This window comes from Saccopteryx bilineata, chromosome 8, assembly GCF_036850765.1.
Source record: "Saccopteryx bilineata isolate mSacBil1 chromosome 8, mSacBil1_pri_phased_curated, whole genome shotgun sequence".
Classification (NCBI taxonomy): Eukaryota; Metazoa; Chordata; class Mammalia; order Chiroptera; family Emballonuridae; genus Saccopteryx; species Saccopteryx bilineata.
In genome coordinates this window covers 55,362,996-55,388,273 of record NC_089497.1, presented here as the reverse complement: position 1 = coordinate 55,388,273, position 25,278 = coordinate 55,362,996, and the positions used below count along the sequence as shown (strand labels likewise).

At 41.9% G+C, this 25,278-nt stretch overlaps 1 protein-coding gene across 2 annotated transcripts in view; it reads left to right on the top strand.

Annotated features, from left to right (window-relative positions):
- Nucleotides 1-25,278, top strand: part of LMLN (leishmanolysin like peptidase) — a 93,535-nt gene that overhangs the window by 62,335 nt on the left and 5,922 nt on the right. Inside the window, exons 12-16 of one of the 2 annotated variants that reach the window (XM_066240691.1) lie at nucleotides 3,100-3,210; nucleotides 9,607-9,739; nucleotides 10,894-11,053; nucleotides 15,113-15,243; nucleotides 23,641-23,851. In XM_066240691.1, the coding sequence (XP_066096788.1) occupies nucleotides 3,100-3,210; nucleotides 9,607-9,739; nucleotides 10,894-11,053; nucleotides 15,113-15,243; nucleotides 23,641-23,851 (746 nt within the window). Of the gene's footprint in view, nucleotides 1-3,099; nucleotides 3,211-9,606; nucleotides 9,740-10,893; nucleotides 11,054-15,112; nucleotides 15,244-23,640; nucleotides 23,852-25,278 lie in introns of those variants that run through there. The other variant, XM_066240690.1, reaches the window with a different exon arrangement.

The following is a 25,278-nucleotide window of genomic DNA, read 5'->3' as shown; positions in this document are numbered from 1 at the left end:
GGAGCTGTCCACATTATAAGTATGAATTTTATGATGTGTAAACTTTATCTCAATTTTTTATAGAAGGCCCACAGACATTGAATCCAGAACCTAGATTCAGTTTCCAGCTCTGCCACTTATTATCTGTATCTTTGCTTCAGTTCTTTCATCTGTAAAATAGGGATAGAAGTGATACAATTACAACAGGACAGTACACACAGCCTACACAGGGACATACTTGGAACACCCAGTTCAGGTGACTGGGGAGGCTATGCCACTGAGGCCTACAAGGCCCCTGCTATACAAGGCTACTCTGCAAAGTTCAGCAGACATAGTAGCTCTACCTAATACATAGAAACAAACATAGGGAAGCAACTAAAATCCAGAGACAAAGAAACATGCCCCAAATGAAAGAACATAAGAAATTCCTAGAAAAAGAACTTAATAAAATGGAGATAAACAAACTACTAGATAGACAGTTCAAAACTGGTTACAAGGAGGCCCTGGCCGGTTGGCTCAGTGGTAGAGCGTCAGCCTGGCGTGCAGGGGTCCCGGGTTTGATTCCCGGCCAGGGCACACAGGAGAAGCGCCCATCTGCTTCTCTACCCCTCCCCCTCTCCTTCCTCTCTGTCTCTCTCTTCCCCTCCCGCAGCCAAGGCTCCATTGGAGCAAAGATGGCCCGGGCGCTGGGGATGGCTCCTTGGCCTCTGCCCCAGGCACTAGAGTGGCTCTGGTCGCAACATAGCGACGCCCCGGAGGGGCAGAGCATCGCCCCCTGGTGGGCAGAGCGTCGCCCCCTGTTGGGCGTGCCGGGTGGATCCCGGTCGGGCGCATGCGGGAGTCTGTCTGTCTCTCCCCATTTCTAGCTTCAGAAAAATACAAAAAAAAAACTGGTTACAAGGATGCTCAAGGAACTTAGAAAGTCCAACAACATGAAAAAAGGACATAGAAGTCATAAAAAAGAACCAGTCAGAAATAAAGGATACACTAACTGAAATGACTAATTTACAGAAAATCAACAGTAGAGTAGATGAAGCTGTGAATCAAATTGGTGATTTGAAATGTAAGGAAGCATAAAACACCCAATAAGAACAGTAAAAAGTAAAAAGAACATTGCCTGACCAGGCAGTGGCACAGGGGGAGCATCAGCCTGGGACAATGAAGACCCAGGTTTGAAACCTTGAGGTTGCCAGCCTGAGCGTGGGTTCATCAGCTTAAGCAGGGGGTCACTGGCTTGAGTGGGGGACCATAGACATGACCTCATGGTCACTGGCTTGAGCCCAAAGGTCGCTGGCTTAAAGCCCAAGGTCACTGGCTTGAGCAAGTGGTCACTGGCTCAGTTAGAGCTCCTCAGTCAAGGCACATATGAGAAAGCGATCAATGAACAACTAAGGTACCACAATGAAGAATTGATGCTTCTCATCTCTCTCCCTTCCTGTCTGTCCCTCTTTGTCCTTCTCTCTGATTCTCTGTCTCTAAAAACAACAAAACAAAACAAAATGAACAAGCAGAACAGAAAACAGACTCATAAAAACATTTGATGGTTGCCTGACCAGGCAGTGGCGCAGTGGATAGAGCATCAGACTGGGATGTAGAGGACCCAGGTTCGAGACCCCGAGGTCACCAGCTTGAGCAAGGGGTTACTTGGTCTGCTGTGGCCCCATGGTCAAGGCACATATGAGAAAGCAATCAATGAATAACTAAGGTGTCACAATGAAAAACTACTGATTGATGCTTCTCATCTCTCCGTTCCTGTCTGTCCCTATCTATCCCTCTCTCTGACTCTCTCTCTGTCTCTTAAAAAAATAAAACATTTTGATGGTTGCCAAATGGTAGGGGTGCTGAGGGATGGGTGAAAAAGGTGAAGGGATTAAGAAGTACAAATTGATTGTTATACTGTAGAATAATCATGGGATCTAAAGTACAGCATAGGGAATATAGTTAACAATATTCTAATAACTATGTGTGGTGTCAGATCGGTACAAGATTAATTGGGATGATCATTTAGTAAGTTATATAATGTCTAATCACTGGGGTGTACACCTGAAACTAATATAATATTGTATGTCAACTGTAATTGAAAATAAAAATAATTTAAAAAAGAATAAAGAAGAAAAACTAATAAAAGTAATCTTGTTGTAGCCCTGGCCGGTTGACTCAGTAGTAAAGCGTCGGCCTGGCATGCAGGAGTCCCGGGTTCGATTCCTGGCCAGGGCACACAGGAGAAGTGCCCTACTGCTTTTCCACCCCTCCCCCTCTCCTTCCTCTCTGTCTCTCTCTCTTCCCCTCCCGCAGCCAAGGCTCCATTGGAGCACGGTTGGCCCGGGTGTTGAGGATGGCTCTGTGGCCTCTGCCTCAGGCACTAGAACGGCTCTGGTTGCAATGGAGCAACGCCCCACATGGGCAGAGCATTGCCCCCTGCCGGGTGGATCCCAGTTGGGTACATGCAGGAGTCTGTCTGACTGCCTCCCCAATTCCATCTTCAGAAAAATCCAAAAAAAAAAAAAGTAATCTTGTTAAATACATTTGCCAGGAAACTTAGTCAATTTGTTGTTTTTTTTCTGGAAATGAGCACATTTTAAAAGTGTTAGACATTTGTCTTATAATGGTGTAATGTTTAGTCACAAGCAGACCCTGTATTGGTAAAATAGCACAAATTTAAGGCCAGAGAAGCAAGAAACTAGGGCCAACTGAGTCAGATTAAGTGAAGGCTAACCTACTAATATTCTATTATTTCTTCCTCAGTTCACTCCCTTCTCTTTTTTTTTTTCTCATTATCTTTCTATTTCTTTGGCTTTTATCACTTTTGTCTCACACCTTACCCAGTTTTTACTCTATGACTTCTGTCATCTTTGTAAATTACAGTGGAAACATGGTTCTTCTTTTTTTCAACTGCGTATACCCTCACCGTAAGACTGGAGTTTCCAGCCCCTGCTCCTGTGATCCTGGGCAGCGGCCCCTGTGCAGCAGGGGCTTTCTTAGAGATGCTGATCTGTGCAGTGGCCCCCTCAGTCCTTTTTAAGTTCCTAGTTTTCTCATTGTTGAGATTTGTCATTAATATGCTGAATTGTTTTTTAAATGATAGTAATAAAAAGTGCTTTGTTTGAATTATTTCTACAGCTGGTATAAAGCTAACTACAGCATGGCTGAGAAATTAGACTGGGGCCGAGGAATGGGCTGTGACTTTGTCAGAAGGAGCTGTAAATTCTGGATTGATCAGCAGAGAAAAAAGTAAGAATACATTTCCTTATAATGTTTGATAACACAATTTATTTTTCATTTTGTTCTTTTAAAAATTTTTTCTTCATTTATTGATTTTAGAGAAAGGGAGGAAGGGAGAAAGGGAGAGAGAAAGAGAAACATTGATTTGTTGTTCCACCCATTCATATACCCATTAGTTGATTCTTGCATGTACCACAACCAGGGATTGAACCCGCAACCTTGGTGCATTGAGATAATGTTCTGATCAACTGAGCTGCCCAGCCAGCGCTCTGATTTTGTTCTTTATCTGGAGACTAAAATGTCGCTATTTTCAAAATATGATCTGAATAGTTTATATTCAAAATGTGTAGAAAACTATCTATGGTGCATGGTAATAATATAATAAAGGGCAGTAGTATTGTTTTAAATCGTATACTTGCAGGGTCCACAGTATGGGAGCCAGTGCTGTAAAACATTTCTGTTTATCTTACAATTCATAGATATATATTACAAAATTTTTGGATACTCTATTTTTTACTGTTTTTTTTTCATTGTTTCAGAAAATGCACTCGTAAACATAGATGCCAGCTGTCGATTTGGTATTAAAATACATAAAGATATTTTTTAAAAATATTATTTATAATGTCCTCAGCTTTTAGTTGTACTTGGAGGAATAGGGAAAAGTGCATCTCCGTCTTCCCAGAGTGGAAGTGGGACTTTTATTTTTATATTACATTTTCATAAGGTTTCCCCAGGTGATTGTGACATATTCAGACTGTGGACCTACTTTTGAAGATAATATGATATTGAATATTCCATTAATTAATTCATAGAACTTTCAAATAGTGCCCTGGCCAGTTGGCTCAGTGGTAGAGCGTCGACCTGGCGTGCAGGAGTCCCGGGTTCGATTCCCGGCCAGGGCACACAGGAGAAGCGCCCATCTGCTTCTCCACCCCTCCCCCTTTCCTTCCTCTCTGTCTCTCTCTTCCCCTCCCACAGCCAAGGCTCCATTGGAGCAAAGTTGGCTCAGGTGCTGAGGATGGCTCTGTGGCCTCTGCCTCAGGTGCTAGAATGGCTCTGGTTGCAATACAGCGATGCCCCAGATGGGCGGAGCATCGCCCCCTGGTGGGCATGCTGGGTGGATTCCGGTCGGGCGCATGCGGGAGTCTGTCTGACTGCCTCCCTGTTTCCACCTTCAGAAAAATACAAAAAAAAAAAAAAAAAAAGAACTTTTCCTAAAAGGAATCCTCCAAAGTAGGTCTAGTATCTTCATTTTACTGGAAATAAAAAGTTTGAGAGAAGTGACTTGCCCAGGGTCATATAGCTAATGGACAGAACTGGGGACTTTAATGTCTTTCTCCAAATTTAGTGCCTTGCCCATTAAATCTCAGGTTACTTCATGTGCTGTAGATGTTATTCCTCTTTCATCACCAAGATTAGGTCTCAAAGCAGTTTATGTTACTTACATTTTCTACTAAGGAGTTTGGCATCTTTGTTATAGCCCTGCCATAAGTAGAGTAGCTAATTGCCTGACCTGTGTTGGCGCAGTGGATAAAGCGGCAACCTGGAATGCTGAGGTTGCCAGTTCGAAACCCCAGGCTTGCCCAGTTAAGTCATATATGAGAAGCAACTACTATGAGTTGATGCTTCCTGCTCCTCCCCCTTTCCTCTCTCTCCTTTCTCTAAAATTAAAAAAAAAAAATTTTTTTTTAAAGGTAGCTAATAAGCAGTAGCGGCCAGCACCTGCAGCTACTTGGGAATGGTTAGTTAACCCAGCACTGCAACTTGATCTGCTAGTACAGTGGTTCCCAAATTTTGCTGCACAATAGAACCATCTAGAGAGATTTTTAAAATCTCCATTTCCATGTTGCTACCCATACCAGTTAAATCAGAACATCTGGAGGAGGGAACCAGGCATTGGTGTGTCTTTGAAGAGATTCCCAGGTGACTTCAGTGTACAGCCAAGTTTGGAAACCACTGTTCCAGTGTGTTAAAAGAAGCATGTATAGTAGTTAACTTTGCAGCTGCAAAAATTTAGAGAGGTTATTTTCTTCTAACAGCTGCAAGTCTGTTTGTTCTCCTTTGAGTTCAAATTATAGGATCACCTAAAAGAGAAGAAAATTTTCTTTTCTCCATTCTTCAAAACTAAAACTGTTAGTTCCCCGAGTTCTCTCCTGTCCTTTGAATCAGCTAGAGAGTGGCAAACTGTTTATTTTATAAAGAGCCAGTCAGTCAATATTTTAGGCTTTGAGGATTGTACAGATTCTGTCACAACTCTCAACTCTGCTTTTGTACATTGAGAGCAGCCACGGACAAAATGAATGGTATGGCTATGTTCCTGTAATACTTTATTTACAGAAATAGGTTGTGGGAAAAACAGAGGAAAGCCCCGAGGTGGGGATTTTATGCCAACAAAAACAGGTTGTGGGTAAAGATTGCAGACAAAGAGCTGAACTTTACTAACCCCTGTCATAGCATTCAAATGTCCTACTTGTCAAGTATCTCTGTCCACCAGTATGTGTAGGACAGAAGCCAGCCTCTGGCACCGCTGGTTCAGTCTGGCGATTTCCCTAAGTTACTGCGGAGTCCAGAGTGGCCCTTCTTGTGCTTAAGTTCAGCTGTAATGCCCCTCCTTCCCATTGTTGGGTGACTGGTGTGAAAAGGGTATGGTTGATCATTGGCAGAGCCATATTTATTTTAATTACTTGAATTTATGCACACACAAAATAAGGTTTTATATTTTGAAATAACTAAAAATGATAAATTACCCAATTCCTCCGTCTAGTTTATTTGATGTTAATATCAACCCTCAGAGCTGCACTTTTCAGTATGGTATCGCTAGCCACAATTGACTATATAAATTTTTATTTGAATTAATTAAAGTTAAATAAAATTTAAAATTCAGGTCTTCAGTTGCACTAGTCACATTTCAAGTAGATAACATCCACTCTGTGATTCTTAGCTACTGTGGACAGCACAAATATTGCAGAAAATTCTGTTAACAGTGCTGCTGTAGAATCTGTAAGCCATGAATCTTTTTTTAAACTTTTTTTTATTTTTATATTTTTTAAAAGTTTGTTTTTGGAGGGGAGGGGAGAGAGAGAGGAAGATGGAGAATGAGAATGGGGGGGGGGAGCAGGAAGCATCTACTCGTAGTAGTTGCTTCCTACATGTGCCTTGACTGGGCAAGCCCAGGGTTTTGAACTGGTGACCTCAGCATTTCATGTTGATGCTTTATCCACTGCACCACCACAAGTCAGGCCATGAATCTTTTTTTTTTTTTTTTTCTGAAGTTGGAAACGGTGAGGCAGTCAGGCAGACTCCTGCATGCGCCCAACCGGGATCCACCCGGCATGCCCACCAGGGGGCGATGCTCTGCCCATCTGGGGCATCGCTCTGTTGCAACCAGAGCCATTCTAGCGCCTGAGGCAGAGGCCACAGAGCCATCCTTAGCGCCTGAGCCAACTTTGCCCCAATGGAACCTTGGCTGCAGGAGGGGAAGAGAGAGACAGAGAGGGGGAGAGGTGGAGAAGCAGATGGGCGCTTCTCCTGTGTGCCCTGGCTGGGAATCGAACCTGGGACTTCTGCACGCCAGGCCGACGCTCTACCACTGAGCCAACCAGCCAGGGCCTCAGGCCGTGAATCTTGAACAACTCTAACTTTGGGATTTTTTTTAATGTTTATTTATTTAAATTTTTATTTACTTTTTTCAAAGTTAGAAGCAAGGAGGCAGTCAGACAGACGCCCACATGTGCCTGACCGGGATCCACCCGGCATTCCCACCAGGGGGCGATGCTCTGCCCATCTGGGGTGTTGCTGCATTGCAACAGGAGCCATTCTAGCACCTGAGGCGGAGGCCATGAAGCCATCCTCAGTGCCCTGGCCAACTTTGCTCCAGTGGAGCCTTGGCTGTGGGAGGGGTAGAGAGAGAGAGAGAGAGAGAGAGAGAGAGAGAGAAAGGAGAGGGGAAAAGGTGGAGAAGCAGAAGGGCTCTTCTCCTGTGTTCCCTGGCCGGGAATTGAACCTGGGACTTCTACATGCTCGGCCAACTCTCTACCACTGAGCCAACTGACCAGGGCCTAATGTTTATTTATTTTATTTTTTTTAGTAAGAGAAAGAGAAAGAGAGATAAACAGGGACAGACAGACAAATAGGAAGGGAGACATGATAAGCATCAACTCGTATTTGCAGTACCTTAGTTGTTCATTGATTGCTTTCTCATATGTGCCTTGACCCGGATGGTGGGGCTCCAGCTGATCCAGTGACCCCTTGCTCAAGCCAGTGACCTTGGGCTCAAGCCAGTGACATTTGGTCTCAAGCCAACGACCATAGGGTCCTGTCCCCCGCTCAAGCTGGCAACCTCAGGGCCTTGACTTGGGTCCTTAGCATTCAAGGTAATTGCTCTATCCACTATGTCATCGCCTGGTCAGGCTGACTTGGAGATTTTTTTAAATCATTTTTTTAAAATCTCCTTATTCCTTTTTATTCATTTAGCCAAAACTAATTTTTTAATCAAAGTAAATATTATGTACTGTTTTAGAGAAAAAGGAAATGAATTTCATGGTACCAAGAAAAAGTGCCTTAGTGAGAACTCCTGGTTGTATTCATTAGAAACTTTATCATAGAAAGTTATAAAATTGCCTTATATGAGGATTTTATAAAAATAGTATGCACAGTGAAATTACATTTATTGAGTAACTTATATGTGCTAGGCACTGACTGCTTTATAGTTGAACTCAGGAAAGTTAAGTAAGCATTAAGTAAACACCAAAGCTGGTATTTGAAACCAAGCCTGTATAATGACTTTGCTTTCCTATTACACTGTGCTACTTCAAGTTCACCAGAGATTGGTTGGTATTTTACGCATATTATCTCAAGAAGCTGTAATTCCCTAGAGATATTTTATTGTTATACTATGATAAATTAAATGAGGCAAGTATCAATCTTCCTTGAAATAAGAAATCTAACCTACACACTTTGTTCATTATTAATAAGCATGTAAGAGAAGAGAAAAGATATTAGTGATCCTATTACAATTTGAAAGACCAGTCTCAATGAGACTTATAATGTTTAATATTCTAATTTAATTTATAGTATTAAAATATTTGTATTATAATTATCAATAGCTGACTGATCAGAGTTATAGGTCTGTTTGAAGGCTATTTTGACAGGACAGGCAACAAATTCTGATGCCTTTGGAGTATTACAGGATCCCTTTCTGTAAATTGTACCTCAGGGTTAGGTTTAATGGAGAACAGAACAAGTTGCAAAAATTAGGAATATTCGCACAATCTTCATTTTGTACAGGAAGACAAGATTGTATTGTGAATGCTTTTTTTTTTTTGTATTTTTCCAAAGTCTGAAGTGGGGAGGCAGTCAGCCTCTCACACTCACCTGACCGGGATCCACCCGGCATGCCCACTAGGGGGCAATGCTCTGCCCATCTGGGGCGTTGCTCTGTTGCAGCTAGAGTCATTCTAGCTCCTGAGGCGGAGACCATGGTGCCGTCCTCAGCACCCTGGCCAACTCTGCTCCAATAGAGCCTTGGTTATGGGAGGGGTGGAGAGAGGGACAGAGAGGAAGGAGAGGGGGAGAGGTGAGAAGCACATGGGAGCTTCTCCTGTGTGCCCTGACCAGGAATCGAACCCAGACTTCCACACACCGGCCGACACTCTACCACTGAACCAACTGGCCAGGGCCGTGAATGCTTTTAATTTGACAAATTGTCAAATAAGAGTCTTTGAACTAGATTGTAGCATAGAAAATATTTCACTCTTTGTAGCTACAGGTCAAAAGGAACATCATCTCCATTTGTTCCTGACACTACATTTGTTAATTATTAAGATTTGTATTTTTAGCCTGACCTGTGGTGGTGCAGTGGATAAAGCATCGACCTGGAACGCTGAGGTCGCCACTTCAAAACCTTGAGCTTGCCCAGTCAAGGCACATAGAGAGTTGATGCTTCCTGCTCCTCCCCCCTTGTGTCTTCCTTCTCTCTCTCTCTCTCTCTCTACACTCTCAAATGAATAAATAAAATCTTAAAAAAAAAAAGATTTATATATTTAGGCAGGATCTGGACTTTTATTTGTAATTATATATTACAATAATATTGTCATTATAATATGACAAAAATGCAAATCAGATCTTTAAAACTATTTTACTGACAAAAATGGAAAAAGATAAATCATATTTTATTTAATTAATAACAGTGAAATAATTTTATTAATGCATCTAGCATAAATCTTTAACATCTACATTAAGCATTTCTTTTACCCTTTGAAAAATAAGTTTATAAACCAATTTAGCATTTAGTTTTAAGCTGTTAAGCCATATTGAAATTATAATGGAAAAGATAGCTTATAATGGAAAAGAATAGACTTGTATTTTCTTTGCAATTTTATACCATGGTCTTATCTTCATGTGCAGGAGGCAGACGCTGAGCCCTTTCTGTGACACACTCAGGAGTAATCCGCTGCAGTTAACTTGCAGGCAGGACCAGAGAGCAGTTGCAGTGTGTAATTTGCAGAAGTTTCCAAAACCTTTGCCTCAAGAGTACCAGGTAACACTTGTTTTGGGCACAGTTTTAGGAATCAGACTTTTAAAAATAGGTTTTCATTTTGAATTAGAAGAGTAAATTCTCTTAATTTTTTCAATTTATAAGGCCTCATTTGTTTTCTGTCAGACAAAATAAGAATTTCTCTATGTCTTTATAACCAATGTGCCAGTCAATAGACTATCTAGCAATGCCTTGTAGAAATGGTAAGAAACGTTTAGAATATATATTTTGATCTTAACATTTTTAAACTGTATGTCTTTGTTTCCAAGTCTTTATCTTTAATTTTCTCCAGTTTACACAGAAAGCAAGGTTCATTAAAGAAAATAACTGAGATGCTCTAAGCCAATTAGTTATAAGGCTTGGAAGTTCTGCCTTAGAAAAAGTTTGACTCATGGGTTCTAAAAGGTGAAGGAAATGGTCCCACATGTTCAGTCTGTATCTCTGACTTGATGTTTTAAGGTTCTTGTTGCCACGGCTATCTCTAAAAAGCCTCAGCTCTGCCTCTCATGTCAAAGGACACTTTAGTCAGAAATATCTCAGAAGCGAATTTAAAATGGTTGCTGCTAAATTTTGAGCTTCCTCAAAGACATATATTTATGACCTTTATGAGTGTCTCAGGCACCTTATGATGGCGACTATGTTTCTGTACATAGTACTATAGTTTGATGAGTTAGAGTAAAACGTAGTGCCTTGTTTCTTTGGTGTTCAAAGTATTGTGATTTCAAAATATAGGTGATTTCTTTCATTTTCTCAGTTTTATTTTTTTAAGTTTGTCAAAACAACATATAAACTAATTTGTAAAAACACCTGAAGTACAGTATTTTTTAAATCTCAATTCTATGCATTTGTTTTGTGTTTTGTCAACTCTTAAAAGTCTTCTAGTTCAGTTCATTGTTTGAAAACATTAGTCAAGTTTGCAATCTAATAAACTTAAACTAGTTTACTTACTTTGCTTATTTCTAAAATCACAAGAACTTTGAAGTACTCCTGAGGTGGTATATTGCTATCTTTGTGTTGTACTATATATGAAGAAAAGTACATTAATATCTTCTTTGTGTTATACAGTATTAGAGGATTGCTATAAATTGCCTGTGGACTTTGTTTTGATTATACAGAATGTTTCTTTCTCTCCTGTCTTCCTAATAATTCTTTTGTAGTACTTTGATGAACTGAATGGAATACCTGCAGAAGATTTGCCTTATTATGGTGGTTCAGTAGAAATTGCTGACTACTGCCCTTTTAGTCAGGAATTCAGTTGGCATTTAAGTGGTGAATATCAGCGCAGCTCAGATTGTAGAATATTGGAAAATCAACCAGGTTAGTAGTCTAGACAAATGAAATGTTATATACATATTACAATTATATATCAGCGATGAAAACAGTGGTTAAGAGCACAGACCCTGGAGTGAGACTGTTCATATTGTAGTTCCACTGCTATCTTTCTGTTATAAATAACCTAATTTCTCTGTGCCTCAGTTTCCTCCTCTGTACAAGGGAAGAGTAATACCTGTGTAATAGAGTTGTGGGAATTAAGTGAATTAATATAATAAGAGCTTAGAAGCATGACACAGAAAGGATTGTTAGCTATTAGTTTTGCACATGTACACACACACACTGCTGTTTAGCAGTGCCTTACATCCACACGACACTTTTCATTTGCAAAGCACTTTCATTTTTATATATCATTTTGTTCTTCTAAAAACCTGATGAGAGACATAGAGAAGATATTATTGAATTTCACAGATGAACAAAAAGACACTTAGTGATACAGTTAATTGCTATTACTGCAAGATCTTCCAATGGAGAACTCTTTTTAGTTAATCACATTAGGTATCCTATTTTTTCCTTTCCTGAGAGTGTGCATTTTATGTAATTTAGAAGTAACATGCCATTCTTCTGATACCAGAATAATATTATTGTTCCATGACTAGTAAGATATTGCCATATTATTTATTCTTTTGTAATACATATAAACAAACAGGCCATCAAAGGAATGAACAATATGGTCATTGAATAGTCAGCAATAACAGTTATACTATCCACCTTTATAAATAAAATGTTCTAAAGTCTGATATGTTAATAAACAGAAATAAATAGTTTATATTTCTGTGGTCATCAGAACTTTTTTTCCTTCTTTTTCAAGTGAGAGTAGGGGGAATAGAGAGACAGATTCCCACATGCTCCCTGACCGAGAATTACCCAGCAACACCCTCTGGGGCTGATGCAATGCCCATCTGGGGCCATGCTTGCAACCAAGCTATTTTTTTAGCACCTGAGGCAGAGACAGCATGGAGCTATCCTCAGCACCTGGGCAGATGTGCTCAAACCAGTTGAGCCACTAAAGTGGGAGGGTAAGAGAGAGAGAGAAGGAGGAAAGGGAAGGGTGGAGAAGCAGATGGTCGCCTCTCCTGTGTGCCCTGACTGGGAATCAAACCTGTGACATCCACATGCCAGGCTGACACTCTAGCCCTGAGCCAACCGGCCAGAGCCCAAAATATATATTTAACCTGGTCCTTTTTTTACTCCTTCTTAATCCATACTTTATTAAGATGAAGTCATTTAAATTTTAAATTTTTATGTTTTATTCTATTTATTTATTTACTTACTTATTCATTGAGAGGAGGAGAGGCAGAGACAGACTCCTGCATGCACTCTGACCAGGGATCCACCCAACAAGCTCACTAGGGGGCAATACTCTGCCCATCTGGGGTGTTGCTCCATTTCTCAGCAACCGAGCTCTTCTTAGTACCTGAGGGGGAGTCATGAAGCCATCCTCAGTACCCAGGGCCAACTCACTCTAATGGAGCCATGGCTGCAGGAGAGGAAGAGAGAGAGAGAGAGAAGTGAGAGGGAGAGGGGTAGAGAAGCAGATGAGTGTTTCTCCTGTGTGCCCTGACTGGGAATCGAACCCAGGACATCCACACGCCAGTCTGATGCTCTACCACTGAGCCAACCAACCAGGGCCTATGTTTTAGTGTGTGTGTGTGTGTGTGAGAGAGAGACAGAGACAGAGACAGAAAGAGGGACAGATAGAGACAAAAAGAGAGAGATAAGAAGCATCAATTCTTTGTTGTGGCATCTTAGTTGTTCATTGATTGCTTTCTCATATGTGCCTTGACAGGTGAGCTACAGCAGAGTGAGTGACCCCTTGCTCAAGCCAGTGACCTTGGGCTCAAGCCAACAACCTTGGGCTTCAAGCCAGCAACCTTTTGGTTCAAGCCAGCGGCCATGTCTGTGATCCCACGCTTAAGCCAGTGACCCTGCACTCAAGCTGGTTAGTCCGCACTCAAGCCAGTGACCTTGGGGTTTTGAACCCATCCTGTGTGTCCCAGTCCAGCTTTCTATCCACTGCACCACTGCCTGGTCAGACCTATGTTTTATTCTTAAACCTGACCAGTTCAACTGGATTTGTATAGTTACTTTTCTATCACACACCTACTTAATAAAAGTCTAAAGATTTATGATAACAAGCCCTGGCCAGTTGGCTCAGTAGTAGAGAGTCAACCCAGCATGTGGAAGCCCCATGTTCAGTTCCCAGTAAAGGCACACAGGAGAAATGACCATCTGCTTCTTATACTCTCCCCCTCCCTTCCCCTTCCCCTTCTCTATGTCTTTCTCTTCTTCTCTTGCAGCCATTGCTCCATTGATTAGAATGCATCAGCCCTGGGCACTGAGGATGACAATGTGGAGCCTCTGCCTCAGGTGCTAAAAATAGCTCAGTTGCAAGCATGGCCCCAGATGGGCAGAGCATCTGCCCCAGACTGAGGTTGCTGGGTGGGTCCCAGTCAGGATGCATGCAGGAGTCTATCTCCCCTCCTCTCACTTAAAAAAATAAGATAAATTAATTTTAAAAAAAGGTTTATGATACAACTACTCAGCAGTTCAGTGTTAAAGCAAAAGAAATACACAGATCTATTATGGGTTTGCTAAAAATATAGATTCACATTTTTATTTCACAGCGGGAGTTGGCAAATGTTTATTGTAAAGAGCAAAATAGTAAATATTTAGGCCTTGTGGGTCTTGTCCCTGTTGCAAGTACTTAGCACTGCTGGAATAGTGTGAAAGCAGCCAAAACAGTATGTAAATGCGTTATGAATGTATGCCAATAAAGCTTGTTAAAAACAGGTAGCCCTGTTGGTTACAGTGTTGCCCCGAATCACAGAGGTTGCCAGTTCAATCCTCAGTCTGGGCACATACAGTAACAGATCAATGTTCCTGTCTCTCTTTCCCTGTCTAACTAAAATCAATAAATAAAACATTAAAAAAACCCAAGCTGGTAAGCCTTAGGATTTGGCCTGCAGGTTATAGTTTGCTGACCCTCCTTTTTTTTTTTTTTACATTGATCACTGTTTTTTGAGGACTTTGAAATATTCATAAAATAAAGGAAATAAGAGTTCTGTTTTATATATTCTCTCTTAGCTTATATAATTAAGATTTTTAAAAACCTGACATAAAATGCTTTATAATATTTCAAAATGATGCCTGGCCAGCCAGTAGCGCAGTGGATAGAGCATCAGACTGGGATGCGGAGGACCCAGGTTCAAGACCCCGAGGTCGCCAGCTTGAGCGCAAGCTCATCAGGTTTGAGCAAAAGCTCACCAGCTTGGACCCAAGGTCACTGGCTTGAGCAAGGGGTTATTCGGTCTGCTGAAGGCCCGTGGTCAAGGCACATATGAGAAAGCAATCAATGAACAACTAAGGTGTCGTAACGAAAAACTGATGATTGATACTTCTCATCTCTCTCTGTTCCTGTCTGTCCCTGTAAAAAAAAAAAAAAATCAAAATGGTATAATTGGGTTCTCTGCTTTCAAAAGATGAAACCTGAATTAATTTTAAAGAGAACGAATTATCGCTGGGGGTTTAAGAGCTTCATCCTTTGTCTGTTAGCTGTTTAGAGGTCACTGAGTCCACTCTGCAGGTTTGTTCCTAGTCTAAGAGTAGGTCAGCAGGTATTGATGAACTTCCAGGGGATGGCATGAGTTGAAAATGCAAAAGCGTTTTTGCTAAAGTTGCAACACCCCCAAAAAACTTTTATTAATATAGATGATTGTCTTCATCCTATTCTGGGTCATTTGGGAGCTGGCTGTTAGGCTACCAGTGAAGTGATTGTTAGTGCCATTTCCTCTGTATATCTAACTTAAATCCTGTAGGCCCAGTTTTATCACTTGTTTCTGGTATCATAGTTTTCTCTCACTAGTTTCTGTACTGAGAACCCAGTTTGATTTTTAGCCCCCTTTCTCTTGATATTGTAATTGAAATTTTCCATTACTTATGTTTCTTTTTAAAACAACCTTTAATTATAAGAATGGAATACTTCATTTTCTTGTTCTTTGTGCAAAGGTCAGTTTTTAAGAAAACTTTTCTGGTTTGCTTCAGACCTTTTTAAAAACTATGGTGCTGAAAAGTATGGACCTCACTCAGTTTGTCTAATTCAGAAATCAGCGTTTGTCATGGAAAAGTGTGAAAGGAAGCTGAGTTACCCAGACTGGGGGAGTGGATGTTATCAGGTAAACTAAATGATGGTCAATCACTATACCAAGTATTATGTCATTTTTTCTCTTTACTTGGTTTTTATGGTTTTAAAACTCATTTTATCTTTTATACTTAATTTGCTGATTAATACTTTTATATGTTTATGTAAATATTTTGATGCTTGTGTTTTGTGAAAATAATGTCTTTTTTTTTTAGAGAAATTGCCTTTCTCTGTTTGTTTAAAAATATATATATAGTTGCTGTATAACAGCAAGTTTTATAATTTTACTTCTTGGCATATGTCTTAAGGAAATAATGGAAAATACGTAATTTTGTTCTTGATTAGATATTTGCATGGAAAAAATTTACAATTTTATTTTCTAAGATCTGAGGAAAGCATAGCTTTAAGAATTAATAACTCAACTACTGATTAAGAAGAGATTTTTTTGCCTGGCCTGTGGTGCTACAGTGAATAAAGCATTGACCTGGAATGCTGAGGTCACTGGTTTGAAACCCTGAGCTTCCCCTTTCAAGGTACATACAACAAGCAATCAGTGAACAACTAACTACACTGAAGCAGCTATGTGTTGATACTTCCTGCTCACCCCCATGCCCCCCATAAAATCAATAAATAAAATCTTTAAAAAGAAAAAAGAACAGCTCTTGCCAGTTGGCTCAATGATAGAGTGTTGACCCAGTGTGTGAATGTCCCAGGTTCAATTTCCGGACCAGGGCACACGGGAGAATCACCCATTTGCTTTTCCAAAAAAAAAAGCTTCACTCTCTCTCTCTTCCCCTCCTGCAACCATGACTCCATTAGAGCAAGTTGGCGTTGGCCTGATGATGGCTCCATGGCCTCTGCCTCAGGCATCAAGAAGAGCTTGGTTGCTGAGCAATGCCCCAGATGAGCAGAGCATTGTCCTCTAGTAGGTTTGCCAAGTGGATCCTGGTTGGGGTGCATGCGGGAATCTGTCTGTGTTTCCCCTCCTCTCACTGAATAAGAGGGGAAAAAAAAGAATAGATGTTTTTTTTTTAAAAGAGAAATCTAAAGAGGACACATTACTATTTTCTTAATTATCTTATTTGCATATCTGATATCAAAAGAGTACAATACCTTATTAAGAATTTATTGAGACTCAGGCATTTTGTATCTTAGGAGCATTCAACTTAATGAATATTCTTTTTTTTTTTTTTTGTATTTTTGTATTTTTTTTTGTATTTTTCTGAAGTGAGAAGCAGGGAGGCAGAGAGACAGACTCCTGCATGCGCCCAACTGGGATCCACCCAGCATGCCCATTGGGGGCGATGCTCTGCCCATCTGGGCCGTTGCTCTTTTGTGACCTGAGCCATTCTAGCGCCTGAGGCAGAGAACATGGAGCAATTCTCAGCACCCAGGCCAACTCTGCTCCAATGGAACCTTGGCTGTGGGAGGAGAAGAGAGAGACAGAGAGGAAGGATAGGGGGAAGGGGAAAGAACATATGGGTGCTTCTCCTGTGTGCCCTGACCGGAAATCAAACCTGGGATTGCCACATGCCAGGCGACGCTCTACTGCTGAGTCAACCAGCCAGGGCCAATTAATGAATATTCTTTATCCTACTAATGGATGTCACGGAGCAGAATTTGCTTCAGAGAAGTGAAAAATAACAATTTGTTGTACCATTTTAGCTGCAAGAGCTAAGTGGACTTCTGTAGCTGAAACTTTAAATAATATTTTAATTTTATTTATTGGAGTGACATCAATCAATAAATATACCTAGGCCCTGGCCGATTGGCTCAGCGGTAGAGCGTCGGCCTGCAGGAGTTCCGGGTTCGATTCCCGGCCAGGGCACACAGGAGAAGCGCCCATCTGCTTCTCCAGCCCTCCCTCTCTCCTTCCTCTCTGTCTCTCTCTTCTCCTCCCGCAGCCGAAGCTCCATTGGAGCAAAAATGGCCCTGGCACTGAGGATGGCTCTGTGGCCTCTGCCTCAGGCGCTAGAATGGCTCTGGATGCAACAGAGCGACACCCCAGAGGGGCAGAGCATCGTCCCCTGGTGGGCATGCCGGGTGGATCCCGGTCGGGCGCATGCGGGAGTCTGTCTGACTGCCTCCCTGTTTCCAGCTTTGGAAAAATGAGGGGGGGGGGAATAAATAAATAAATAAACCTAGGTTTTAGGTGCACCATTCCATAATACATTATCTGTACACTGTACCACATTCACCACCCCAAGTCAAATCTCCTTCCATTATTCTACCCTTTTTTACCTTTCCCCAACTTCCTTTAAATATTATTATTGTTACTATTATTGTTATTACTTAGCAAGAGAGAGACAGGTGGAGACAGACCAGAAGGGAAAGAGATGAGAAGCATCAACTCTTTTTTTTTTTTTTTTTTTTTTTTCCCAATTTTTTTTATTTTTGTATTTTTCTGAAGCTGGAAACGGGGAGAGACAGACAGACTCCCACATGCACCCGACCGGGATCCACCCAGCACGGCCACCAGGGGCGAAGCTCTGCCCACCAGGGGGCGATGCTCTGCCCCTCGCGGGAGTCGCTCTGCCGCGCGACCAGAGCCACTTCAGCGCCTGGGGCAGAGGCCAAGGAGCCATCCCCAGCGCCCGGGCCAGCTTTGCTCCAATGGAGCCTTGGCTGCGGGAGGGGAAGAGAGAGACAGAGAGGAAGGAGGGGGGGTGGAGAAGCAAATGGGCGCTTCTCCTATGTGCCCTGGCCGAGAATCGAACCCGGGTCCCCCACACGCCAGGCCGACGCTCTACCGCTGAGCCAACCGGCCAGGGCCGAGAAGCATCAACTCTTAATTGCAGCACTTGAGTTTCATGGATTGCTTCTCATACATGCCTTGACCTGGGGGCTCCTGAAGAGCCAGTGACCTTTGGGCTCAAGCTAGTGACCATGGGTCATGTCTATGATCCCGCACTCAAGCTGGTGAGCCTAGCCTCAAGCCAATGAGACTGTGCTCAAGCCAGCCACCTTGGATTTTCGAACCTGAGTCCTCAACATCCTAGGTCAACAGTGTATCCACTGTGCCATTGCCTGGTCAGGCTTTAAAATTTTTTTTTTTTAGGTGAGAGGAAGGGAGATAGTGAGGCAGATGGCCACGTGCGCCGCCACTGGGATACACCTGGCAAACCTATCTGGGGCCAGTACTCGAGTACTGAGCTACTTTTAGCACCTGAGGCTGATGTGATCCAACTGAGCTGTCCTCAGTGCCTTGCGCCATGCCTGAACTAGTCAAGCGCCTGGCTGTGGGTGGGGAAAAAGGAGAGAAGGGGGAGAGAGAAGGGGTGAGAAGCAGATAGTCACTTCTCCTGTGTTCTCTGACCAGAAATTGAACTCAGGACACTCATACACCAGAGAGATGCTCTAACCACTGAGCCATGAGCCAAGGCCTTAAATATTTTATATATATATATATATATATATATTTTTTTTTTTTTTTTTTTTTTTTTTTTGTATTTTTTTTTTTTTTTTGTATTTTTCTGAAGCTGGAAATGGGGAGAGACAGTCAGACAGACTCCCGCATGCGCCCGACCGGGATCCACCCGGCATGCCCACCAGGGGTGACGCTCTGCCCACCAGGGGGCGATGCTCTGCCCCTCCGGGGCGTCGCTCTGCCGAGACCAGAGCCACTCTAGCGCCTGGGGCAGAGGCCAAGGAGCCATCCCCAGTACCCGGGCCATCTTTGCTCCAATGGAGCCTCGGCTGCGGGAGGGGAAGAGAGAGACAGAAAGGAAGGAGGGGGGGGTGGAGAAGCAAATGGGCGCTTCTCCTGTGTGCCCTGGCCAGGAATCAAACCCGGTTCCCCCGCACGCCAGGCCGACGCTCTACTGCTGAGTCAACCAGCCAGGGCCTATTATATTATTTTTAAAGTTACTTAAAAAATTAACTTTTTTAGAGTAACAGCTTTAATTGAGATACTATTCATATTAAATTATTTTTGAAATCTTATAAAAGATAATTAAAAATAAACACTTGCCAACTATAATATAGCAACTATAATCAAACAACCATTTTCTGAAAAATTCTATTAACAATTTATTTATTGACTAAATACATAGTTTTGACCTATTGTAACTATAACACATAATTTTGTTTTACTTTCTTCACTTAGTATTTTTGATGCAGAGCAAAACATTCTTTCCAAGTCCAGTAATAATACTATTCTTGATGGCTGTAGAACATTGCATCACAATTTGAGAAGTCACTTCTTTATTATATATTGAATTTTCACTATGTGAAAATGCTTCTTTTTTTTTTTTTTTTTTTTTGACAGGGACAAGGAAAGAGTCAGAGATAGGGATAGACAAACAGGAAGGGAGAGAGATAAGAAGCATCAATTCTTCATTGCAGCATTTTAGTTGTTCATCAAATGCTTACTCATACGTGCCTTGACCGGAGCAGGGGGGGCTACAGCAGAGCGAGTGACCCCTAGCTCAAACCAGCGACCTTTGGGTTCAAGCCAGCGACCTTTGGGTTCAAGCCAGCGAGCATGGGGTTATGTCTGTGATCCCACGCTCAAACCCACAACCCTGTGCTCAAGCTTGTGAGCTGTGCTCAAGCTGGCAACCTCAGGGTTTCGAACCTGGGTCCTCCACATTCCATTCTGACATTCTATCCACTGTGTCACTGCCTCGTCAGGCTGTGAAGATGTTTTTATAAGTATTATATATTACTTTACATATATATTATATATGTAAAAACTTACATATTTTACCTTTTTAAAAATTTATTCTTTGAAATTCCTGTAAGTGAGGATATTAGGATAAAGGAATAAAACTAGAACAGTGACAACTATTGTATAATAGGACGATGCCCTTTCAGGCTATTTTAATGTTTTATCAATACTACCACTACCACAAGAAGATTATGCAGATTTGAAATGTCAGTCATAAAGATTGAATGTACTACTTGGCTTCCCTGTACCTAGTATTGTCAGTTAGTTTTGCTAATTTAATGCTAAACACCGTTTATATGGAGAAGTGTGTATGATTTCCAAACAAATCACATATGGATTAGCTGTTTTGTTCTGTTTTGTTGTTGTTTCTTTTCCTTATTTTGACTGAAGTAAGAATGGTACAGAAATGATTTATTTTAGTCATTTAAGTATAAATTGCTGACATGCTGCTTCTTCAGTCCCAAATATTTTAATGTGTATTTCTTATAAACAAGGATATTTTCCTACAAAACCACAATACTACCCAAAAAAATAAGGAAATTAACATTCTTCAACTCCATCAAAGTTTTGACAGTTGTCCCAATAATGTTCTTGTAGCAGTAGGATCTGGACTAATATCATAGATTCTTCAATCTGGAACCATTCCTCAGCCTTTTCTTAACTTTCATAACCTTGCCATTTTTTAAGATTATAAGGCAGTGCTTTTCTAGAAGAAAAGGTGTCTGATGTTTGTCTGATGTTCTGTGAAACTCGGGTAATGTCTTTTGGGCAGCAGTATCACAGAAGTGATGCTCCTGTTCTGGTGGTACACTCTTGGTTTGTCCCTTTACTGGTGATGCTGACTTGTTAGTATACTGGCTTCTCCACTGACAAGTATTCTTTTTCTGTTTTAATTAGTTACCTTTGTATTAGGTAATACAAAGGTTTTACCTATGTCAATAACTTATTTCATGTGATACTTTCATTTTATTAATTTATGTATTTATATCAGTTTTGATGCATGGATTGATTCCATTTTATTCAGTGGGTATTGCCATTATGTTCAGCCTGCCTCCCTCTCTCCCTTCTTTTCTTCCTTCCTTCCTTTCTCTTTCTTTCAACAGAGACAGAGAGAGTCAGAGAGAGAGACAGACAGAGACAGACAGACAGGGAAAGAGCTAAGAAGCATCAGTTCTTTGTTGCAGCACCTTAGTTGTTCATTGATTGCTTTGTCATATGTGCCTTCACTGGGGGGCTACAGCAGACTGGGTGACCCCTTGCTCAAGTCAGCCACCTTGGGCTTCAAGCCAGTGACCTTTGGGCTCAAGCCAGTGACCATGGGGTCATGTCTGTGATCCCATGCTCCAGCCAGCCAACCCTTGCTCAAGCTGGTGAGCTCATGCTCAAGCCAGATGAGCCCGCACTCAAACCAGTGACCTTGGGATTTTGAACCTGAGTCCTCCGCATCCCAGTCCAACACTCTTATCTACTGTGCCACCCCCTGGTCAGGCTGTTCATTATTTATTTTGATATTCAAGTTTCTCCAACATTGGCCAGAGGGAGCCCCTTTAGGTTGGCTCCTGTGTTCTTTGGCCTGTCCCCATATTTCTGTTAATATTTCCTTGCTTTCTGGCCCAAAATAGTCTAAGCCTATCATTGCCCCCACCTGGAATCAACCATTTCTCCAAGGATCTCTAGTTTATTTCAGTGGATGGAGCGTGATAGTTAGAACCGAAGATGTGGTGCTAGAGGTACTCTTTATTGTTATTGCAATATACAATTATTGATCGGCTTACAACCTATGCAACTTACTTAGAGATTGAGATTTATAACCACAATCTCTAGCCACGACTGCTCTGCATCTGGCAGCGCAAGCGTTGCCCAGCTGGGCCTACGACAGTGGGGACCAGCTTCCGGCAGCACTACCATCTCCGCGTGCACCATTTCAACTGTTATCCCAGACTTGGTACAGCAATTTGTGTTTTGTGTCTTGGATATTTTTCATCAAACCCCTCCCAAGATGCCTACTAAGAGGAAATTGTCTTTGAAAATATTGAACCAGTTGTACTGGTAATGCAGTGTTTTACTTAAACCTGATGAATGTAAAAATAAGAAACAAAATGGTGTAGAGATGATACAAATGGCATAAAATGAACAAAGAAAATTATGATATATAACAATAATGAAAGAAAATTATGATAAAATATGACTTAAAGATTTTTATAACATCATTTCACAGTACTGTACATATAGCCTACTCAACTTACGACCAAAGCGTGTTACGACCGGCCTGTCAGAACCAATTGTGGTCGTAAGTCGAGCACTAGCTGTAGCTGCTCTTTAGGCCCTCTTTGTAAGCAGAGCTAGGAAATATATGTGTTATGGAATTTTATTTATTTATATATATGTCCTCATAGATACATAAATATAGAACCATGAGTTTGCAGCAATCTGGTTCCAGTCTAACACCCTTTCTACATCTGTAGCTCTTTTCTCTAATAGTGAGAAATCTGGCTCCCCTTGTCCTCAGTCTGTTTACTTACTTGGTCTGTCCACATCTCTTTCACCTCTCCCACCCCTAGGTGGTTGCCCTCCTCAGCGACTTGGACTCTGACACAACCCATTAGATCACAACATCTCTCCCTCACTGTGATCCAAATCCTGTGCACATCTTTAGGGAAAAAAAATTATATCCCACCCTTGTCTCTCAGTTAAAGCTGCCAGAGGGCAGGCATTGTCTTGTGAACTTCTTTAGTATCCCTTTCAGACTAAACATGATACCCAGTCGTCACTTAGAAGTTGATTACATTGCACTATCGCTATGAGGATGCTTATTAGATGTGGTCATTGAAAGCCCCTCCCAGGCTATGGTAGAGGTTACTCTTTGTTGTTTTCTGGAAAGCTTATTATAACTTAAATTTCCAATTGAGTATTATATTTAAACTTAATTGATTATAGAGTTGTTTCTAAAATGACTCCATTATTGGAATACAATTTTAGAACTCCTCTTTTGAAATTGCCTTCTAAGGAAATCAGTTTTAGTACTTTGTGTCACACCTATGTTAACCTAGTGTTAACCAGTGTAGTTAGCTACATTTACCAGACTCAGTTCTGCGCAACTTCTGGATATTTCCAAAAATTACATCTACTTGGAAAGTAAAAATTTGCTGCCATCAAACATTTTCAAAAGCATGCATTTGTTTTGAAGATAGTTCCAGGAGAGAAGTTAGAAATATTTAAAGCAAAGTACCATAACTTAAATTAATATGAAGTCTTTTGAAAAACAACTTTGAAGAAGAAACAATAATTTAAAATGTTTTAGCCTGACCAGGCAGTGGCGCAGTGGATAGAGTGTTGGACTGGGATGCAGAGTACCCAGGTTCGAAACTCCAAGGTCACCGGCTTGAGCTTGGGCTCACCAGCTTGAGCGCGGGGTCGCTGGCTTAAGTGTGTGATTATAGACATGACCCCATGGTCACTGGCTTGAGTCCAAAGGTCACTGGCTTGAGCAAGGGGTCACTCGCTCTGCTGTAGCCCTCCGGTCAAGGCACATAGGAGAACGCAATCAAGGAACAGCTAAGATGCTTCAACAAAGAATTTATGCTTTTCATCTCTCTCCCTTCCTGTCTGTCCCAATCTGTCCCTCTCTCTGGTCTGTCAAAAAAAAATTTTTTTTATATCCCAAATTGTACTTTATAGCCAGTATTTTTAGTATTCAACCTTTTACCTGCACATGAAGAAGGCCAATATACTTACTGAGCTGATTTCTTTTCCTGTTTGAAGGTTTCTTGTTCTCCACAAGGTCTAAAGGTCTGGGTCCAGAATACTTCATATTTGTGTAGTCGGGCCGGGCAGGACCTCTTCATTAGTATTCAGATGAATGGCTGGATTCATGACGGATACCTGCTCTGCCCATCGTGTTGGGACTTCTGTGAAGTCTGTCCGCCAGAAACAGACCCTCCAGCTATCAACCTGACCCGAGCTCTACCCCTGGGTGAGTAGTGTCGATGGCTGGGGAGAGACATTTCATATAAGATGTTGAAATTTTCCTTCAAGGAAGCTCTAAAACAGGCTGAGCATCTTCTCTCCTAATTTCGGTCTTAGGGAAAGTCTCCTTCCACCACTGAATTTGTTATTTCAAAAGACTCCATTGTTGAAATACATTTTTGGAACTCCTCTTTTGAAATTGCCTTTAGAAATAGTTTAATAGCCATCTAAGGAAATCAGTTTTAGTACTTCGCATCACACCTGTGTTAACCTAGTGTTAACCGGCTTATTCAGCTATCTGTATCAGACTCACTCTTGTAATAGAGTCCCTGGCGCTCATAGCACGTCAGGTTTGAGTGCTCAGACATCCCAGGCAGCCACTGACCTGTGCCCGCCGAGGAGCCTGGGCCCCAGCGCTGCAGATCCAGAGGGGGCCACAGCCTCCCACATCTAGCTTGATGGTCTTCAGAGCTCATTGCTCTAAATTCTTTGTTTCTTGTTTTTTTTCCTTTCTATTTGTGTGTGTGTGTGTTTGTGTGTGTGTGTGTGTGTGATAGAGATGAGAGAGAGAGAGAAAGAGGGACAGATAGGGTCAGACAGACAGGAAGGGAGAGAAATGAGAAGCATCAATTCTTTGTTGCAACACCTTAGTTGTTCATTGATTGCTTTCTCATATGTGCCTTGACCAGGGGGCTACAGCAGAGTGAGTGATCCTTTGCAGAGTGAGTGATCCTTTGCTCAAGCCAGCAACTTTGGGTTCAAGCTGGTGGGCTTTGCTCAAACCAGATGAGCCTGCGCTCAAGCTGACGACCTCGGGGTTTCGAACCTGGGTCCTCTGCGTCCCAGTCCGACACTCTATCCACTGCGCCACAGCCTGGTCAGGCTGCTCTAAATTCTTTGTTGAGACCCTAAACTCCTGCATAAGGACACAGGGCCACCAAGCTACCTTACCAAGTCCCAAGTGCCACTGCTATTTTAGTGAAAGCTTTCTGTGGTGCTGTGGAGCCAGCCTATCCTGTACTGTAAAAAATATTTTCAGGTTGTAACTATGTGAAACCTAGATAAGTGTTATTTCTTCCATAAATTCAGTGCCAGAGAGAATGCTTTGTGCCACATACGGCCAAATTTCCTAAGTCAAAATACACCCTGTCCATGTTAAACCTCTCTTTTACCACAAAATTCCTTAATGAGACTACTGTTCCAACATGCGGTAGCCAAAAACACATTGCATGACAATCCTCGTGTTCCTTTATTTCTCCATCCGAATCCTTATTCCTGTGGGTCCTCAGGCCACTTTTCACTGCCTCCTGACAGTCACTGTTGTGATTACGCCTTACCCAGCCAGTTTCTTCTCGGTGTTTCCAATCCGTCCAGCCCACATCCCTGTCATGGAGCACTGACAGCTCTGACGGACTGTCTTGCCCTTGGACAGCG